At 40.3% G+C, this 18,399-nt stretch overlaps 1 protein-coding gene and 1 long non-coding RNA gene across 2 annotated transcripts in view; one reads left to right on the forward strand and one right to left on the reverse strand.

Moving 5' to 3' along the window:
- The first annotated feature begins 551 nt into the window (after positions 1–551).
- LOC119912380 (protein kinase C epsilon type-like) overlaps positions 552–18,399 on the forward strand; it is an 82,186-nt gene continuing 64,338 nt past the window's right edge. The window contains 1 exon segment of the mRNA XM_038731557.1: positions 552–2,361. Within this exon segment, the coding sequence (XP_038587485.1) occupies positions 2,014–2,361 (348 nt within the window). The 5' untranslated portion in view covers positions 552–2,013.
- Positions 2,251–14,724, reverse strand: LOC119912381. Its single transcript, XR_005446143.1, has 3 exons — positions 14,522–14,724; positions 2,932–3,028; positions 2,251–2,382 (listed from the first exon to the last, which is right to left on the reverse strand). It is a non-coding gene; the product is annotated as an uncharacterized LOC119912381 (long non-coding RNA).

An 18,399-nucleotide genomic window follows, 5' to 3' on the forward strand; every position in this document is an offset into this window, starting at 1 on the left:
TTAATTAGGTACATTTTAGTAGTATTTATTAAGTATACTGTTAAATAGGTTTATGCTATAGATACATTTAAAAACACATACTGTACATGCGTGCGAGTCACTACACAGTCACAGTGAGAGAGAAACATTTTTCTTTTATATAACTACCTATTTTTGAAGCATATCGTAGTGTGGCATCTATTTTTGCTTCTTACTCCAGCATGTGTTACAACCTACATTGGTATTGGGGTAGGTTGTAACAAGGGAACACAATGCATTTGACATCACCTCATGAGGTCTGTGATCTTCTTGCAGAGGATTGAATTTGTGCAATTCAATTTTGCAGAAAAATGCAGAAAATCAGATTCCTCCTGTGTCTGCCATGTCACATGCTGCCCCCTTGCATGCAGACTTTTTCATTGTGGAGGCTGGAGGCTATTCAAAACATTGATTTTACAGTGGTGTGGCTTAAACATGAGCTATGAAGACTTACAACGTTACTTGTTATCAAATTACTTCTAAAGATCCCAAATATTCCAATCAGTCAGTCTTTGAGGTGCAGGGAATTATTCTGGTGGCACACTAAAGGGAAGATAATGTTTGTTCTGTAAGATGTTATGTGAGGATAAGTAAATTAAAAAGGTAAAACAACTGAAATTTATCCATAGACCAAAATCAATTCCTAAATTTAGCTCATGCTCGTCAACGATCCCTTATGTGATTGGTTACTGCAGGCCTATGGGCTATACATATATATCAACAGAGGGTGATTTGAATGCATTTTGCTATATGTAATCAATTTAGAGATAATGATGGTTTTAGCTGTATATAAATTATTTTTTCTGTAGACTATACAAACATAGTGCTGCACATTATGGCCATTTCTTTAATAAGTTATATGGCATGCAGTTACCTCTGAAATTCCATGCACGCCTCACATATCCCCACATTCATCCCCTAAGATCTTTTATGGAGTTGGCCTTAATTGAGCGGATGAATGGGCTTCACGTCGCACTTCACACCTGTTTTCCTGCATTTTCAACAGTTTGTTGTTAACAGTAGGAAGTGAAAGCCTAAATGTAAAGCGTTTTATTTGTCCACTTTATCCGTCGTCCCCCCTCTCCTCTCTCCTCCTCTCCTCTCCTCTCCTCGCATCTCCCCAGCCCCGCTGCTTCTAAACACCTCCCTAGTCTGGGTTGCGTCGCACTCACTCCCCCGTCTGTCACACCAGACTCCGAGAAATCTGACGTGTTTTTCGCATTTCCTGCACCAGAGAGAGAGAGAGACGCAGACTGAGAGCCGTGTCGAGGGGGGGGAGGCAGCCAGAGGTATGTCCACGGGAAGTTAAGATCAACCGCAGTGGCTGAAACCAGGCCGTGCAGGAGCAGCTGGAATCGTCGCTTTACCCACTCACCTACCGCCTGAATCTGCCCCTCCTCTCCGCCCCTGCTGCGGTTGTTATCAGCCGCTGTCTGGTCGCAGCGGTTCGGCTCGAACATCCCCGATGCGCCGCGGAGACTCCCAGCTGGCATCTGGAGCCTTCCACGCACCGCACGGTGCAATGCAACGCAGGCTACTGCTTCCAGGCTGCCCCGCTACAGTTAACGGAGCTTTTTAATACCTCGAAGGTAATAACCATGACAGACCGATCCACATCTGGGGCCTTTGCTCGTGTGTTTTCTGCTAACTCGGTGCTGTTGGAGGCTGTTCATGTTTCTTCCGTGCACTTTTAAGCTCCCCCGGGTTAACGCTCGCTTCTCTGTCGCAACAGTTTATATTTTGAGGGGGTTTGTGGTTGTAGCATATTGGACAAGTGTAAACCAAAAAAACAATTAAGACCAAAATAATAAATAAATTGGCCTACGTCTTCATAGTTGAACTGGAAGAATCTGCCTGGAGGACCACCGGTTGAACAGAGCTGTTATTCACACCGCTGCAGGAGTTAATTGTTTTGGAGTGGTTGAGGAGAAAGGTGGGGGTGGTTTCCCTTTAATCAAGTCACAGATCAAGTATCGAGGGGTCGCCGTCACCACCATGGTGATCTTCAACGGGCAGCTGAAGATCAAGATCTGCGAGGCTCTGGACCTCAAACCGACGGCTTGGTCCCTGCGTCACGCCGTCGGTCCAAAGACCCAGAGCTTCCTCCTGGACACGTACATCGCCCTGAACGTGGACGACTCCCGCGTGGGCCAGACCTCCACCAAGCAGAAGAACAACAGCCCAGCGTGGAATGATGAGTTCACCACTGAGGTCCACGACGGCCGCAGAATCGAGCTGTCCGTCTTCCACGACGCGCCCATCGGCTACGACGACTTCGTGGCCAACTGCATCATCCAGTTCGAGGACATCCTGCACAACGGCAGCAAGCACTTCGAGGACTGGGTAAGGCAGAGATGCGGCATCCTGAAGCACACACAGTGGGGCTCATAGTGGGAAAAGTAGGCTCTCTTCAAACCCCTTAAGTCTTGAAAGGTCAAATTAGGGCTGCAACAAATTATTATCTTCATTATGGCCATGTTGTCAATTAATCAATAAATTCTGTTGACCAATACAATTTAAGAAAATAGTGAAAATACCATCTAAAATTTACCAGAGACTCTCTTTAAGCATGGTCAGAATGAACTGTTAGGGACCTCAGGATAAATCATTTTTTTGGGCCCCTTATTTGGGAACATCTGAGCAGCATATAAACTAAAAATCTTGAAACTATGGTTCTGACAATATAAGGCAGGGCCACAAGATTATCTAATAAAGCAGGGCTCACTTTGTACTTGAGTGGGCACATATTTCAAAACAAATCTGCACTTAATCAAACTGACACCCGAGAACTGGATGCTTTTTGGGGCCTCTGAGTGTCTGGGGCCCCAGGGATGTTTCACATAACCCAGCCTTGCATATGAGAAGCTTGGACCACAGAATGTTTAGCATCTTAATAAAAGATGAATCACTCACCAAATTGGTTGATTAATTTGTTGTAGATCACCTAATTAATACATTGAAGAACGTTCCAGCCCTACAAGCAGATAGCCTACCAGCAGGAACATGTGTTCTGTATGGAAGGGAGAGGAAAAAGAGATGCATATGTTAGAAATGATCAAAACAAGTCATTATTATGAGCTATTACGTCAATGTTTTGACTCACTAAGACATAAGTACGATATAGTGTCTCATAATACTGACTTAAAATGTCACATTGACTCCATAAATAAACAAATTGACATTATCTCATATTTATTCTTCAGTACGTTGAACATTCGTCTTTAAAGCACCATTAATTAGTTTCTGGGGTTCTCTATAAGCCAGAGAACCAAAACAGTTGCATGTTGTGAAACCAAAACAATGAACTCAAGAGACGCGATACGGCTCCATCACATTGGTCTGTGGGCAGTTGTGAGTATAAGAGTGTCTCCAACCTTGGTTGTTTTTTGTCTTTCATCACACTCTAACATACAGGTATTTTAAAAAGAATGAATGGAACCAGTGCGAGGATAATTCATTTTCCATCCGGCCCAGTTTGCGTTTACAAAGGCAAAACTCAAATGGTGGAAATGTTGTTCGATGATTGGTCATACAGTCAGTGGGTAAAAAGACAACAAACCTCTCCAAATCTTTTTTTCTACTTGGTGTTGGTCAGCAGACTTTAGAGGACAGCGCAGATGAACGCCTCATGTATTAAAAATTTAATAATGCAGGCATTTCGAGGAAGAAACTCTGCATCATACGGTCTTATCATGGATCATATCATATACGACTTGTTTGCATTTGTCAAAAGTGGACCAGTGAAGTAAGTGGGCATCGATTGCAAACATGCAAAAAAAGTTGGCCCATGCAAATGGCTATAAAGGCCTATCATAAAAGCATCTTATGTTTACAGAATCCATATGAATGAATGAATTAATGCATATCCCTACATGCTACATACAAGCAAAAGTTCAAGAAAACCAAAGTTGCCGGGGTTTGCAGTTGTGGCCCACTCACTTCCCAACGCTGACCTTATGACTAACATCTACACCACATGGCGTTTGTTTACAATTTCTGGACCGTTTGAGTTTTTGCCTTAAACAATGCATCATCCTCGTATTGGTTCGATTCCTGAAATTGACTTTTAGGCGTGGACAAAGCCTAATATTTGCACATACATGGTTTCTGCAAAGCAAACATCGTTGTCCTGCAACATGCACAACATGAGTCACTGCACACACACACACACACACACACACACACACACACACACAGACAATATAGATCCTGTTACCTTTGTTGTGCTCTAGTTAGATAAACCAGTGATCCACAGTAGAGCTACAAAAAGAGGTGAGAGTGGATGTGGTTAGGCCGCACGCGTGACACACACAGAAACGCACACACAGCAGCATGAAGAAGCTGTTCATTGTTGTCTGACGCAGCTGAAGCAGACGCATGTTTGGGTGTATTATTGATGAGGCCATCAGGTCCATTAGCAACAGGGAGAGAGAGAGAGGGCAAGAGAGAGAGAGAGAGAGAGAGGGCAAGAGAGAGAGGTCAAGATGAAAGAGGGGAAGATGATGAAACAGGAGGAGGACAGCTTGAGGAAAGAAAGTCCAGCTCCAACCGTGTTTCGGAGATTTTTCAAGACATTGGGAGACGTGTAAAGGCCAGAGACAATCAAGGCTGTTGGAGCTGTGTGATGTTTCAGGGTTTGAAAGTAAAAGACTCAGTTCTTGACCAAAGGTGTTAGAAGTTGAAAGTGACTCTTAGTAGCCACTGATGATGAGGTTTAATATCATTTATGCTTGTTATATCTGTAACTGTATTAGCATACTATATCAAAGCCTGGTGAAGTTTTCTTCTAGCTTTTGTGAAAAACAGGTAGTGTGTCGAGTTGACACCTGCCAAACTTCCTAGACAAAACAGTTAATTCTTTAGTAATTACCTGGATTTTTTAAAGGGCTCTAACTGATTTAAAGTCAAGGGTCTGTCTCCACAGAGCTTTTCACCTTCTATTTGAAGGAGCAAGGCGTGCCAATGTGCATTCTAGGTTGGACATGTCTTGACTTGCATCATGAATTATGTCACCTCAGACAAAGAATAACTAATAGAAGAATAAAACTTCACATCACCTTGAGGAAACTAAACAGTTTAGTTTCCCAGTGATTAATATGATAATGTAAGTTACTGAGAAAAGTCTCATGGAATGGGATTTCGTCCAAAGCAAGCAGAGCAGTTGCTGAAGCTCTTAAAGTTTATGTCTTCTAGTTTTTCTCCAAAGCCTCAAACCTATCCCACAACACAGTGTACTGTATGCATCTAGCTCTGATGCAGCACATTTCTGAACATTTCAGCACCTGGACATTACAGTGAATCAAGCATTCATGAAATCTAATGCTGGGAGCACACTAGAGGATTTTCAAATCTTCAAATCAAATCTTGGGATACGACAGACATAATGACAGAATTAACCAAATGTTTAATAGCAAATACACAACACGTTCGTGACACTTTCCAGTCAGCTCGCTCTTATTGTCTGCGAGAATCTGTTACGACCAGCTTCGGCTGTTGGGAGGGGCGAATTGGACCCAAAATCCTCCCAGTTATCCTCTAGTGTGCGGCCAGCATAAGGGACCAAGATGCTGGATGAATCGGAATCTTCTTTGTGACAAATAAGTCTGGTGTAAAGTAACACAACGGGAGACGGGATGACATAGTCACATAGTATATAGACAAACCATGTACTGTAAAAATCTAAGATTTCGCACTCCTTTCTCACTCTTACCGCTCCGCGCTGCCACTGGTGGGCTGAAGCTGTACAAATTTGGAAACAGATTTAAAGTTTAGCTAAGCACTAAGCTAACATTTAGCTCTTTTTTTTTTTTACCTTATCTTGTGACTGTGGCTCATCATGAGTTCAGAGGTTTGATGTGTTAATGTGATGGTAACAGGTCAGGACAGAGAGGCAATCTGAGAGGAAATAATTGATAGAGCTTTCAGAACTGAGTGCCTTGGATCAGGGTCAGTCACTAGCGAGATAGATAGCGTACCAGCTAAAATGAATGTGCTTAAATGTTTTCATAACATGACTTATAAGAAGTATAAGTAAGTAATCATTCAGCAGCAAAAAGACAGTTAACACTATGTTTGAAAATGCTGTCATCATTCATAGACACATTCAACTGTCTTTATGAATCTGAAAAAGTATCCGCTGTGTTCACTACAGATTAGGAAGGGACATGTTAGCGTATCAACATAAAGAATACATGAACATGTATCATATAAAACCATCTTCTGTGCTGCCACGGAGGCCCAGAGCCTTGAATCTGAGCACGAAAGGAAAGTGCCATGTACGATAATGGCCTTCAGGTTGACAGTCCTTACCTCCGTCTTGACTGAGATTTTGATGTCTGCACACTGATGAAGGTATTGCCAAAACAGCAATTATAGTTTTGAATTTGACATGAATGAATATAAGAACTTTAATATGAGGTTTTTAATATTTCAGTTCAAGCCACTTTGCATCTATTCGGACATCAGGGCGACTTATTTTGCTGCACCAGTTAAACAAGGATGAGTGCAGAGGTAGTTCACTCTACAGTATTTGGCCTGCGACAGAGTGCCGCTCTCAGCAACATACTTGCATGTCATTATGAAGCCTGACAACTTTTATAGTTGTTTACTGTGCTGTTTTACTCTCCAAAAAATACAACTTCTTAGCTACCCAGTTGTGCTGTATAATTCATTCTGCAGGCACAAAACCCAGCGTTGTGTTGTTATGACACAGATATATCTAGTTTTGATGCTGATATCAAGGACAGTTGGCTTTGCGTCTCACAGTTTTGACCTAACTTTCCATTAGATGTGTTAAAGGAGATTAAGGGAAATAGGAAAACATGAGCGAGAAGTGCACACAGCTCAGGATAGATCCAGCCTATGGAGTCTGGCCGCTGTTTCTTCCTTTTATCATTAGGGATCCAAGCAAAGAAGCTGCTGGAGCCCTATTGGTTTTGTTCTGATTCTTCTTCTTTTTCTCAGTTAAAATTGTTTGGGCAGAAAAAACTGCTGGACGAAAACTCACCAAAATTGGCACATAGGTTGCAAATTCCACCCACTACTCAGGCAAAAAAAAAAAAGGCCTTCATAGACCTCATGGTGGCGCTATAACAATCACCTTTGTGTTTATGCAATTATCTCGAAAACGGCTTTGTTTAGAGTCAAACTTTTTTCAGTATTTTAATCTCTGGATTCATCTTCATCTTTGCTCCTGTGGTCTTCTGCTCTAAAAATTTCAACTTTTTATCACTTTTCTCTAAAACCTATTTTTGTGAACTCGTCCCAGACAGTTTCGCCAATCGACCTGAAACTTTGGCAGGATCATCTACGGACGTTGTTGATCAAAAGTTATCAAAAGAATTTTGATACGTCAATTTGTTTTAGTTTTTTCATAAATTTTTACTTTTGTGTCTTTACATACAATTTTACATAAATGCCCATAAATCAAAATTGGCTTAAGCTATTAAACTTGATACGTCTGCTCAGATGCTCGGCCCGAGCTTCGCTGAGCAGTCCTGGGATATTCTTCCATTAGGTGGCGCTACACTTTCAAAAAGTTTATACCTCGTAATTCGCTGGATGGATTTGTACGAAATTCGGTTTGTATGATCTCGGGTCACTACTCAGCAAATGTATAAAATTTGGTAATGATTGTTCAAAGTGGGCGTGGCTTATTACAAGAAATGTAAATTTCTTGACATTTCTCATTCCTAAATTCAAAAAAATCTAAGAAAATCATCTGTATGTCCTAGAGAGCTGAAATTGTTTCAGCACGTTTGCCTCACTGCAACCTATGGTCAATTCAGAAGTCAGTCACTTTTTTTTAGAATATGCTCAATCAATTAACATCTATATCTCCACAAGTCTTTCTTCAAACGCTACCAAACTCGACAGTCGTTCGCCAGATGGCCGGTATCAAGCGTTTCAAAGGGTTTTCAGATCGGTCAAACGGTCAGCCTGCAGTGATATTCAGTATCTTGCTGGAACTTGTACAGCGTTACGGGTGGTGTGGGGACAGGGTGGACCCAAATGCAACGTTCAGCTTTGACAGGTTTTATTGAGAAAAAGGGGGTGAGGGACTGGAGTCGAGGGAGAGGTGGATGCCGGGGAAACACAGGCACGGGGAACCGAGGAGACTGGGACCAGAGGGCCGGGGGAACACTGGGGCTGAGGAAGCGAAGAGGTGAGGGAGAACAGGGAGGACGCCGTGGGGGAAGTCCGAAGAGGAGAGGGCCGGAGGACGAGAGTGAGTGAACCGGGTAAGGAGCAACGACGATCAAGCAAGAATGGTGTGGAGAACCAGGGTTGAAATACAGGCAGGGATGAGGTTCACTACTGGCAGGTGTGGCAGGCTGACGAGGTGGCTGATGAGGTGCAGGTGCGGGTCGTTGGCTGGACTCAGGAGGGAGAGAGAGCACACAGGGGAGGAAACACAGTTCAGTTTAGGATCAAATGCCACCAAAATAATCGACAACACACCCAAAATCAGCAGAATGATGTGTGATTTTTTTTCAGAATTTTCTCACCAACATCTTGACTGTTGACTGTAAGCGTTTTAAGTTTAAACTGACAAAACTATCCGGCTCTGGCACATGTGACGTCACTACCTCAACTTGTGAGAAGGTCTGTAGAAACAGCCTCTCACCAGTAGCTCAGTCAATGAGTCACCTACTCTGGAGATCTGCAGATCCAGGGGTCAAATCCCCAGGTGACCGAGTCAGACTTGCTGATATTCAAGTTGTTCAGATCCTTGTGAATCTAAGGTCTCTATTTCATTTGTATTCTGTGACACTTTCTTCTTATTTTTATCTGCTAAAAATAGTTTATGCAGCTTAAACTTTAAATTTTGGAAACACAAAATGTAGCAGGTGGTTTGAACATTTTACCCAGTAGTCAGGTACATATAATGACACTCTCTGGTCTCAAGGTGATGCTTCAAAAATCAATTTGCGTTTCCCCAATTATCTAAAAGTCCAAAGTCTTTCATCACTTTAATCTCTGAAGTCGTCTGCGTCTGGTCCCCTCTGAAAATGTCAAATGTTGCGTTGTGATTCCAATCATTCCCGCACGCGGCTGTATTCTTAACCATGCTTTAGCAAAGGTTCACTGGATTTTGGGATATGCTTAGAAATGTTTCTAACTCTGGTTGGTCCAGAGTCAACAAATAAATGTTTTAGTAAAGTTATTCTTCCCAAATATAAACCTAATTTCTCTTAGATGTTAATCTTCTGTTCAGTCAGGTCAGGATTTAGGATGTTGTTCATTTTCAAAATGAGAACATCTCACTGTAAAAAGATGATATATCTATGATGATATTGTGAATGGAATATTAGATCATAACTAAATTTTACCATTAGGTTGATGGAGAATCACTTGGCCTATAACCAATTTGTAAAACAGTGCTCCTGGATACAAAGCTTGATTTATGTGTTATTTTTGGACGCAAGCTAGGTTGGCAGATTTGCATCTGGTGAGTTCCCATACAAATATGAGAGAGGGATATGTCATCTGTTTAGGAGAATGATGATCATGTTCTGTACAAAGTGACAAGAACACAAATAATAGATGTAGATTATTTTCTCCAGTGCTATATGGCAATGCTGCAGTATACAGTGCTGTGATGTCAAAGGGACAAAATGGAAATAACAACATCTAAATAAAGAATCCTGACATTTCAGTATGTAAAATAAGAATAGTACAGGTGACTCAGCTCAAAGATTATTTTTGGAACTTTTTCAGGTGAGCTGTGCGCGGTATTTCTCTGCTCATCTGCCTGTGACACCAAAACAAGTCTTCCAGGAACAGATGCCTTCCCACTTGTTATTGTATCACATTTCATTCTATAAGCCTCGATAGCATTAAATTTGGCACTCTTTTGTCTGTCATTAACTTCATTCAACTTGAAAGGAAAGCATAAAATTAACAAAAACTGTTTGCACCTGAATTCTTCACCAGCTCCCTGTTCTCATCTAATAACACTTCCCTCTTTCCTTTGATCGTTGCATGTTTAAAAAAAAAAAATTGTAAGTATTTTTTTAGCACAGACAAACTCTGCATTCATAGAGAACATAGACATAGTGGTGAAGCAACAGCAACGGTGCATGCTAGAGTCGGGGCTATTTCAACATTTTCTCATGATGCAAAACTTGCGGCTACAAAAAGTTTAGGTGGCACGGATCTGTTGTCACCAGATCTACAGGTAGTATCAACACTAGCTTAGAAATCACTTGGTATTTGTTGGAGATATTCAGATAAGAGGAGTGTGTGAACAGAAACCTTAAGCCTAAGTTGTAAGTACACGGTAATTTTAAAAAAACAACCCAGAGTGAGTCTCATGGACTAAAAATCTTAATGTCACTGTTCTCCTGCAAGTCTCTACACGGCCCGGTTGTCAGCAGAAAATGATACCGGCCAAGCCAGTCACACGCACACACAAACACACACAAAATAGTGAAGCCTCATCTCAGAAACTTGACCTAATTTTTCAAGCGGGCATGAAGAAAAGCAATATGCAGTATAAAAATGTTTGTGTAATGACTGTGCAAAGTGCTTCGGAAGTTCAAAGTGGACTTGCCGAAACGACAGCATCTGTGGTTTCATTGGCTTCCTCCATTTCCACCAGTTACTGAGCTGACAAAACAATAAAAAATGGACACACTGGGATGATTTCCATCACCAGGTGGGACAGTGATCACACTTGGGAGGAGCAAACATTTGCGGCCTGAAGGGCGGTTCAGTAGTTTTCTTCCCAGTTCATTGTAATTGCCATACAGACATAACAACAACGCAGCTGAAATTCTTGGCAGTTATTCTGAATGTAGGACAGTCTCTGCGATCCTAACTAAATGATTCCTAACTTGGGAAATTCTTCATTCACGAATTCTGTTCTGTAATAGCTAAATTCCTACTCTAAATTGAGATAAAATAGGATTTCAGGCTTTCAGGAATTTCTGCTCTCTTCTGAACAGTGATTTAACGTGTAGGCAGGCACCTTGTTAGAACTTGTCAAGCAGGAGTGGAAAAAACAAGTGATTTTACTACACAACAGGCAGTGAGTGAGGGGAGAGGCAGGAAGAAGACAGAGAGGGTGTTGGGTGAGGGGGATGAGCGGGGTTAGTTACAGTAAGCTAGCGCGTGAGGCAGCAGAGTTTGATTTCATCATGATGATTTTACAGTATCGTTTTAATAAAACGTTGAAGTTCTACTCAATTTGTTCAGAAGCATGTTCTTTTTTTTCTTGCATAAAGGCAGGCGTCGAAGGTATGAAAGTGTGAACAACAGTATGTCTTGAAATTGCAGTTTTAATAGAATCACTCATACAGCCTTGATGCATATGACATTTGCACTGTAAAGGACTATACCAATAATTTTGCAAGTTTAAGCCCATACTTTACATCAAATCTAGTAATTTTGCAAACATGATGAACAGTATATATTTCAGTATGGTGTGACAATTTATGGGTTTTACGGTTAAAAGTTGCCTGATTAATTTTTTTTTTTTGTTGGAAAATCCATCAGTGAACATTATGTCTGCATTAATGTTTATATATAATTATATTATCCAAGCTAGCACACAGCTAAGATCAGTTTAGCAGGTCAGGAGGACTACTCCAGGGAGGTCTGGGCTTAAATTTAAATCTCTTACATTTTAACACAGGTAAACCAGGAATCAATGTCAGGTGAACTCGTGTGACGATACTGTAATTGTGTTGCAGGATATGAGTGGGTGTGTGATTGAGAGAGAAACCTGAAACTTGGTGTGGGTTGCATTGATGTGACAACATGTAAATTCCATCCTTTAAAACCATGACAGTCGCAAATGTAAAAGCCTCCCTTCTCCTCTGTCTGTGCCTCATGCTCATATTGTCTTTTCACATCAACCCCCATCAACCTGACAACCTACCGGAGAAATAGAGGAAGGGGAAGAAGCTGACAAGAATGGAGACCATTTGTTGTGTTCAGTGATATTTCAGTCACAGCTCTTCTCATAGCTGATTTCAATAAAAGTTCACCAGACTAAGTGGCCTGCACACAAGTACTTCCCTCTCAACACACATCCCACGTTGTCACACTCGGGTCGAAAGAGATACTTTACATAATTGATTGTTTTTCAAAGAGGTGTAATCAAACAGTGATGCAAACAATGCACGAGCATAGATACCCTGATATGTAACCACTTGTTCGTCTGTCTCTCTCTCTGTTGTACAGTATCTCTCTCCATCTGAACTTTCTCCCACTGTCCTTCCCTCCCTCTCCGATGTCAGTATTGATGATGTTATAAGTGTGATTTGAGCACTCTTTGTAGAGGTTGTACCATGTTAACATTTATTCTAAGTCACCGGATGGATTCAGGCAGCAGCTGATAAAGTGGATTTGTATAAAGTATAGATATGTTTTGTGTTATTTTTCTACTACCAAGGTCTGGTGAGGCCTCAATTTTGCAGACAGCATGTATACTTTACAGGTATTGCAATAAAAAATCATGTCTGTTTTCCTCTTTTTGCTTGGTGGCACAGGTAGAACAGATGTGAGCCAGTCGTTTAATGCGCAATCTTTTAATGCAGCGCATAGGCTTGTCTGATGGTCCTTTAAATATGCCGTTAGTCTCCTAGCTTTGTTCATTTTCTCGGGACATTCTCCTCAGCAACAACAGATTTTCTGTCAGCAAAGCAAACGCATTGAGATGTTCAGCGATATGGAGTATAGAAATTGCATTAAATCCAACACAAACTGTGCCTCAAGGAGAGAAGTTTGGCGCACATTGTCACATTCATCATCAAAGTTACTCATTTTAATAATCAACAACATATTTAATTATCAGTCAATCATTTTTCAAAGTAAAATGGCAAACATTTACCGGTTCCAGCTTTTTGAATGTGAGGATTTGCTGCTTTTCTATGTCAATTGGAAGTTGAATGTATTTGGGGCTCTTGTTTGGACAAACCAAACAATTTGAAATTATGACTTCGGGCTCTGTGAGCTGGTGATTGGCATGTTCAATTTTTCATCTCACAATTATAAGTCAGACATTTTTTATAATAATGATAGACTAAACAAACAGCTGAATTGAACACATCCCCAGTCTTCAGTGCCAGTGGTCTCTTTGCCAGCGTTAGTGTTACCAGCTGTGGTTGTAACACTGTTAGTGTGGTGTCGCAACTGTGACAAAGCCAGATTACAGTGTGGTTGTCCTGCGGGTACAAGTGTCAACGATCGTGGTGGTTCAGCAGCTGGAGCTGACGTGGGATGTAGAAAAACAATTTCAGCCTTCAATTATGAGTTAAAAAGTGTGACACTCAACATGTTTCATGTTAATACCCCCCCCCCCATCACTGTAGCAGTTACTGTACTGCAGTCATCTGAAGAATGTAGAGTACTCCCCTGTCTCACTGCAGATTGTAATTAAGCATTTGTTCTTGTGCAGAGACATTTATGCACCAGAAAGGTCAAAGCACAAGAGCAGCTTTTTGCACTGTTTCTGAACCTGGTATTTGTTCCCTGTCTTGCTATAAGACACGTTAACAGGACATTTTCTGTTGGGGCTGCATGATCAATACGAACACCATTATAAAAAAACTTGAACAAGTTTTAAACAGCAGGAGCTACAATTTTTATTATATGTAAATTAAATGGTTAACCCCTTAGTAGGGTTGAAAGGTAACGTTTCTATATATATTCTTATTCATTTTTAAACTTTATTTGCCCCCGTAGGGCAATTGGTTCCGCAGCAAGACATAGACAGAGGACAGACATATATACAAGACCAAAATACATAAAATACCAAAATGCTATGGACTCTGGTTGTACAACAGCGGAATAAGAAGTTTATACCAAGTAGCTAACCCTTTGTTATATGTGGGTGTACTGTGGTCATTGTTGCAAAAGAATGAGCAGGAAAATACTATGATAAAGGATTTCATTCAGATTTCCCACTGCTACCGCAACATTTCCCCTTTTTCCTCCTTAAGTAGCTTTAGGAAGATTTTGTAAAAATCATCAAGCTTTGCCTTCCTTGTTTATATTTTATGGACAATAATTGTACTAAACACAAAAGCAGTGTTGATCAGAACAATCAAATTAAATTTTTTTCTCAAATCCTTCATGCCTACTCTAGTTTGGTTTCCTAATCTACAGTGAACTCTTACTAGTGGTGCAAAAGCAACTCAGTACTTTTACTGAAGTTCTATAATTAAGTAAAATATTAAGGTACTTGTTGGTTAGTTGAGTATTGCGATGTCTTCTACTTTTTACGTCAATACATTTCTTGAGGAAAATATTGTAGTTTATATTCCACGACTTTTATTCGACAAGTAAAGTTATTAGTAATTTTGCAGATTCAGATTTTAACATACCAAAAGATTGTAAAGTTATTGTAGTTTAACAACATTTAAATTGTTGACATTTGAATACATCAGTAATGATCAAACAATGCTAATATGTAGAAGTACACCTTGCTGGTAAGTTGAAGTACACTGTGGTATTTCTACTTTAGCTTAAGTTAAAGATCTGAAATGACTCTCACCACTGTCCTGCGTGTTGATTCTGGACTTGGTTATGGTTTGTGGTCTTGCTCAAAGGCACTTCAACGTTTACATTTCAGTCGAGTTTGGTTTCCGGAGCCTCTGTAAACTCTCATACAGACAGAATGGAGGAAGAGCTCAGGCCTGTTTTCTTCTTGACCCTGTTTCCCTGAAGGCTGTAGTAGAGGGGTGTCCTCTCTGTGGACTGAAGGAAACGGGGGCAGGGCCGAGTGTGTGTGTGTATGTGTGAGTTCGAGTCTAATATTAGCGGCAGTGTGTTTGAGTCACACGGTAGGCCCTACTTCCTGTTTTCACTGTCCAAGTTTACTTCCCAGAGAAAGAAGGGAAGAGGGAGAGAGCGATGGCTCCCCAGGTGCCCCCTGTAGTTTCTGTTATCATCCATTTATCTGCTGTCCTGTCTGTGCACAGTTTGTCACTTATATCACAGTACAGTGTAACGTAGTAACACAGATATGTAAGGAATGCAAGATGAAGAAATGAGATGGTGGCGACGAAAGCTTTACTGCTTCTTCTGCTGCTCTGTCAGCACCACTTAGCTCAAGCGTGTCGCAGCAATAGAAATGAGATAAGAAATACTATTGTATTTCTCATTATTGTTGTTTTATTGGAGATGTGATTCTGTAAGATATCAGGAATCATTTTTGTGAGTCTCTCCCTTTCTTTAATTTGTAAAGGGAGATCCCTGGTGCTTTTGCTTTGTCTCTCATCACTTCCTGTTCTTTTTGTGCTGATTGCATCTCTGTTTTTGTGCTCTGTTGTAAACGGGTGGAAGGAAATTTAGAGTAGTTGTTGTTTCAGGCTGAGGTAAATCATTAAAAGTAAGCAGTAATCTGTGTCATTTGCATTAAACACTAAAATTCACTTGTTCCTTGACACATTTGACAGTGTTTTTTTGAAGTATCGTGAAACCAAACCAAAAATTGAAAAAAAAACAAAAAAAACACGTGTTCTGTAGATGTAATAAATGAGCTTGTGTAGTCTAAACTCAGTGTAAGTGCACATAAAGAAGTCCCACATCAATCAAATTGTGGGAAAGGTTTGGATTTCTACTGTCATCCTTTACTTTGGCTGATTAGCTAACACGTCGTAACGTGTATTGATTTATCTGCAGTAGATCTCTTAATCCATGTGCAGTCTTGTTCTGTGTGGAAATCCATTGTTCATCCATCCAATTGTTTGTCAGACCAGCAATCAGGGTCAAAGACTGTAAGTGATGATAGTTACCTCATCTGCTTACTTTTGGGGAACCATTTGCATTTGATGACCTCAGGGTGCAGAGTAGCATGGACTCCGTGTGTGACACTTACTGACTTGACTTAGAGCCAGGGACTTTAACTTTGGGGCTCAGCAAAGGAATAAAAGAAGAAATCAGCACATTTGAGTATTGATATACAGCATGGAGGTATAAATACTGAAGTCTAATGAAGTTTATAAATCATAGTTTGAAATGTAGAGGTCGAGCGTCTGTGGAATGTCTGTAAAATAAATCTCCGGTGAGCTCCACAGGGCAGAATTAAACTTAGTAGGGAGACGTCTCCATTTCCTCACAAACAGGATGAGAGAGGAGAAAACACCCAGTCATTCTACATACTCACACACTCACAACGTTTACATTTATTACACATTTAAAAACAGACTGCATGCAGCACACACATCAGATGAACATCCTTATATGATAATTACTAATGGATTGATATACAGAAGTATTGGATGGTATGGCAAGTTGTAACTATTATATATATATATATTTTAGTTACTAGTAGCTATTTCACTAATAAATGTAACTATCAACAAGCCATTTAATTAGTTATTAATGAATGACTAGTAACCAAAGACAATTTACTAGTAAGAATTTTATTGTTGCAACTATCTTTTGGAATTGTTACCAGTAACTAATGAATAGGTTCTAGTTTCTAAAATAGATACTAGCAAATGAAATAGTTACTATTCAAATAGTAACTAAAGAAGATATCTGAACTACAGAGCCCCGGTGATTTCAATGGCAAAAATCTGCAATTACTTGCTGGTAACTAAAAACTTTCTTGTAACTAATTTGGTGAGTACACTTAATTCTGTCCTGGTCATCCAAAAATGTTTTTATTGATTCGTTGTTTCAGTCATGTTTGAAGACGATGATCAGATTTCAGCTTCTTAAATGTGAGGATTTAGAAATTAGAAAATGAGACAAAAGTAGGAATAGCGAGTGTGGTCCATGTGCAGTACACACTATTCAGTTAGGCATCCATTAGGTTATAATAAAGGTACGGCTGGTTAGTTTTAAACTGTTAAATGCCATCTAAATACAAGCAGCCATGCAAGAACTTTGCTTAAATAAAAGAGGCCTACATTGGCTACATTTAGATTTCATTTTAAAGTAAGTAAGATCACAAATATTACTAAGCATTACATACCACATTTCATTACTTGACACTTTTTCATACCCAGAAACAAAACAGTTCAAATGCTCTGGTCAAAACAGAAACTGCATGTTCACTTATTTGGCCTACGTCCAAGAACAACTCATGTGAGCAGATTCCATCCATAAGTGGCTTGCACTAAAGATTAAAGATAACTCCTGCATTCAATGCATCTCGTCCTTTCTATAATCTTCCTTAGATTTCTTCCTCGCTGTGTTTATCTATCGTGTGTCAGTGAGTCTGTAGCTGTAGGTCTCTTTTAGGATACATGCAGCCACATGACTCCAGCTTGACTAAGGCTCATGTGATACTGTAAAAACTTTGGGACAGCTCTGTGTGTGTGTGTGTGTGTGTGTGTGTGTCTCAGAGGAATGTGTCTCAGTGTGATTAGGTTAAAATGAAGCTCATTAAGCTTCGGTTGACAACATGTGACGGTAATGATTGAATCTTTGAATAAACCTCAGTCAGAGATATAGAGGAGTAAAAATCCTTGACGGTGCCTCAACATGTCCACTGACACCTCCTTTCCTGGGGCACCTGATGACCTTGTTGCTATGGATACCATCGAAACAACAAAATAAATGACACGAACAAACAGAATATTCAGACTACCTTGACTCGAAGCAGGTCTCGACTCCCCAAGGCTGTCCTTCACCTCGACTGATAAACATGCAGCTGCTTTCATTAACCTGTGTACATTGTGTGGTCTGATGCGAAGTGCAGATACAACTCAAACATTAAAAACAGACTTGTCAAGAAGGTTTGACAACTTCCTACTCTATGTTTGATACAGTGGAGCGTTGCCATGAATGAGACTCTATACATTTTAAATCCGTGACCCTCCAGTTTTCACCCATCTAACTAGTTAACAACCCAAGCGGGACTGTGTTTTCTTGACGGTTCCTTCTGGTGTTTCTTTGTTTGTACTGTTACTCTTCACCTAATTACTGTGCAACAGGACAGGTAACTAAACATCAGCATCTGTATCACTTCAAAGAATTTCTTCCGAACAAGTGTTTACTCTCATTTTCTGCATCTCTGCTCTTTACATTTGCTGGATTACAGCAGGTGACAATTCAGAACCAACATTTGTTGATATTGTACTTTAGCTGTGCAAATTCCCTGAGACTATCGACGATGGAAAAAAGGCCACTCTGAGTAACAGATCCATGAGTTTGTAGGCTTCTTATCAGCAGTTTACACTACTGTAGTAGTTGTAATATCCTGTTCCATATATGGAACAGGATATTACAACTCTGGAAAGTTATCATAGTGATAATCATTTTATCTTCCATAATGCAAGGAAAACAGAAGAGTTACAACGTTCCTTGTACAAAGTAATCTACCAGAAATGTCAGTGTTTGTTTGCAGGACTCATTGAAATGAAGGCGTTGCTGCATTTTTTCACACAGGGATAATTACATTACATTACATTTATTTAG

This window comes from Micropterus salmoides, unplaced genomic scaffold (genome assembly GCF_014851395.1).
Source record: "Micropterus salmoides isolate LMB-PRFRI ecotype aquatic unplaced genomic scaffold, ASM1485139v1 Ms_hic_scaffold_2, whole genome shotgun sequence".
In the NCBI taxonomy this organism is placed as follows: domain Eukaryota; kingdom Metazoa; phylum Chordata; class Actinopteri; order Centrarchiformes; family Centrarchidae; genus Micropterus; species Micropterus salmoides.